Below are 2,616 nucleotides of genomic sequence, written 5' to 3' on the forward strand. Positions count from 1 at the left end.
TATATATATACATGTATACATCTATACATATGTATGTATATATATATATATACATACATATACATCCGTATACACGTAAGTATAGGTTTGAATTCACTTATATATATATATATATACATATACATCCGTATACGTATATGTATAGATGTGTATCTAGAACAATATTGTGTCTGTTCCTGCACAAGATGTCGCTAAAGCAGTGTGAGCTTGGTAAGCACAAGTGTATACATATGCATATATGCACCTATGTATATATGTGTATGTGCATGTACATACGTATACGTAGGGGTGAACAGAGAGATGCAGACGTCTATATATCGCAGTTGGAAGATTCGAATTGAGAGAGAGACACCGATTTGCTAGAGAAGATCTCTTCTCTTCAAGCAGCCATCAACGTAGGAAGATGCTTCCACAGTCAACGAGAGCTACACGCCCTTCCCTGCATACATCCCGCATCTCTTCTTCTCCCTTTCATCTCATGTATTCCTCCATATTGCATGCACAGATAGATCTACACACGTACCTGTAGCCCCAGATATAGACCCTCTCTGTTCCACACCCCCTACATGTCTCTTTCTATCGCTCCACATAGAGAGATCTATTCCGTAGAGGGAGATGAATTGTGAATCTTTCCTAAGGATGTGCAAGAAGAAAAAAGGTGGGTTTCTGAGAGAATGCGCATGCAACGTATGCCTTGATATGACATGTCTTTGGCTGTCTGTAGTGTTATATATGCCCTTGTGTATGCAATCAGAAAGTTCAAGCTCGTCTGTGAATTTACTGAAGAAGAAGTCGGCCATTGGCTTGTACCTCGTGAAGGCGTCGTTCATGTGTACGTCCGCCCCAATAAGGAAGGTATCTTCTTTCTTCTTTCTTTCCTTTTTCTTTTTTCTTCTTCTCTCATTCAAGATCTGTCTTTAGTCTTGAGTGAATACAATCTCCTGTCTACACACTCTCTGTTCTAATCTTGCTACTTCCCTTTTTCTTTCTGTTCCTCTACACTTACTTAGCCTATACTTCCACCAGCTTCTTCGTATCAGCTCTGTGTTGGAGACACTCGTAGCAATCCGCACAATGCATATATATATATATATGTGCGTGCATGCATTGTGGGAGCACGGCTAACTGATATATGAAGGTGGCGGGCTGTGTACTTACTCAAGAGATCGTTAGATCGATCCGCAAGAGAAAGACAGATGTATACTTATCAGGAGCAGACATGATGAGGGCTTACTTTTCCTTGCTTTTTGATCTTCCCATTAGACTCGAGAGCAGTAGGTGAAAGCTTTACGTACTTGCGACACACACTTCCACATCTAACAGGAGAGTCTGAGAAAACTAACGAATCTTCCTTATATTGCCTATCGCTGTATATGTAGGATTGAGAGCTTTATCGGTCTTCATTGTATGCTTATATATCCAGATATAAAGGAAGCTTACGACAGCCCTTTATATGCTTGTGTCTCCCCACATACCTATATATAGATTGACATAAGGGAAACTTATTAGAGCTCTTCATATGTTTCTCTTTCTCTGTGTATAGGAAGCTTAAGTTTTGCTCTCTTTCTTCACTCTGTAAAAGACAGACTTGTGTAGGCATGCAGTGAGGAATGGGCTCGCGTATAGACACGTAAAGAATTTATCTCGACGGACAGTGCGGAACAGATCTAGCGCCGTCTGTTTCGTCCAACTATGTAGAAAGACTAGACAGAAAGAAGAAGAAGAAGATAGAGAGAAAGAAGGAGAAAGAAGGCCTAAACCGCTTCTTCTTCCGCGTGGATAGAAAACAGAGAAAGATCAACGATGTATGAAACTTCGTTGAAAAAAGAGAATCTTACCGAAGAAAAGACGGAGATGTGAAGTGCTAGTTCTCTTTTTATCTTCCTTTCTTTTCTTCTTCTTCTTCTCCTTACACGGTCGACGGAAGGACATCTAGATGCCAGACGTATGATGGATATATCTATACTTGTTCGCCTCTGTGTAATACATCGTACGCTTGCCACTATGCTATACGACCCACCTAGCTCCAGAATTCTTTCATTCTCACTCTTTCTTTCTCACTCTTTCTTTCTCTTTCTTTCTTTAGGGACTTCTATCACGGACCTCATATCTTTCTATGAGCTCCCATCTTCAGTGATAGGCAATAAAAAGCACAAAGAAATCAAGGTTAGCTTCACCCTCAATCAATTGAAAGAAAGACGAGACACGTCTTTGCAGATGGATGGCTATACACACCTCATCTTTACTCATGAGTACGGAGGGACTTCTTTTACATGCAGTCTCTTATCCTATATGTATACAATACAGATTATCTATCTTTAATCTATCTTTAATCTATCTTTAATCTATCTTTAATCTATCTATCTTTAATCTATCTATCTATCTATCTATCTTTAATCTATCTATCTATCTTGATACATATGTGGATACATCATTTTCTTAGTGTTAATCGTGTCTTTCTCCGTTTCCCTGTATACAACTACGTCTCTTCACGCGTAGACTTCATTCTTTCTTCCTTCTCTTAGCAAAGTCATCGTGAGTAGTGAGCTTTCTCTCCTTTCGTGGAATCGTGTCTTCTTCAAAGAGAACAATCTGTCTCTCAAAAGATAGATAAAA

At 39.4% G+C, this 2,616-nt stretch overlaps 1 protein-coding gene across 1 annotated transcript; it reads left to right on the top strand.

Annotated features, from left to right (window-relative positions):
• The first annotated feature begins 311 nt into the window (after positions 1–311).
• CSUI_010962 (uncharacterized protein) lies at positions 312–2,166 on the top strand. The gene is made up of 2 exons (XM_068071063.1): positions 312–855; positions 2,087–2,166. The coding sequence occupies exons 1-2, from the start codon at positions 616–618 to the stop codon at positions 2,135–2,137; spliced, it is 291 nt and encodes a 96-aa protein (XP_067916961.1). The 5' UTR covers positions 312–615; the 3' UTR covers positions 2,138–2,166.
• Positions 2,167–2,616: the final 450 nt, after the last annotated feature.

The sequence above is a fragment of the Cystoisospora suis genome, assembly GCF_002600585.1.
Source record: "Cystoisospora suis strain Wien I chromosome Unknown contig_9057, whole genome shotgun sequence".
Classification (NCBI taxonomy): Eukaryota; Apicomplexa; class Conoidasida; order Eucoccidiorida; family Sarcocystidae; genus Cystoisospora; species Cystoisospora suis.

Excerpts from the sequence above, each read along its gene's own strand:
- CSUI_010962 (XM_068071063.1), top strand. The coding sequence starts at position 616 with ATGAATTGTGAATCTTTCCTAAGGATGTGCAAGAAGAAAAAAGGTGGG. Across the intron at positions 856-2,086 it reads CGTCCGCCCCAATAAGGAAG|GGACTTCTATCACGGACCTC; the intron begins GTATCTTCTTTC and ends TTCTTTCTTTAG.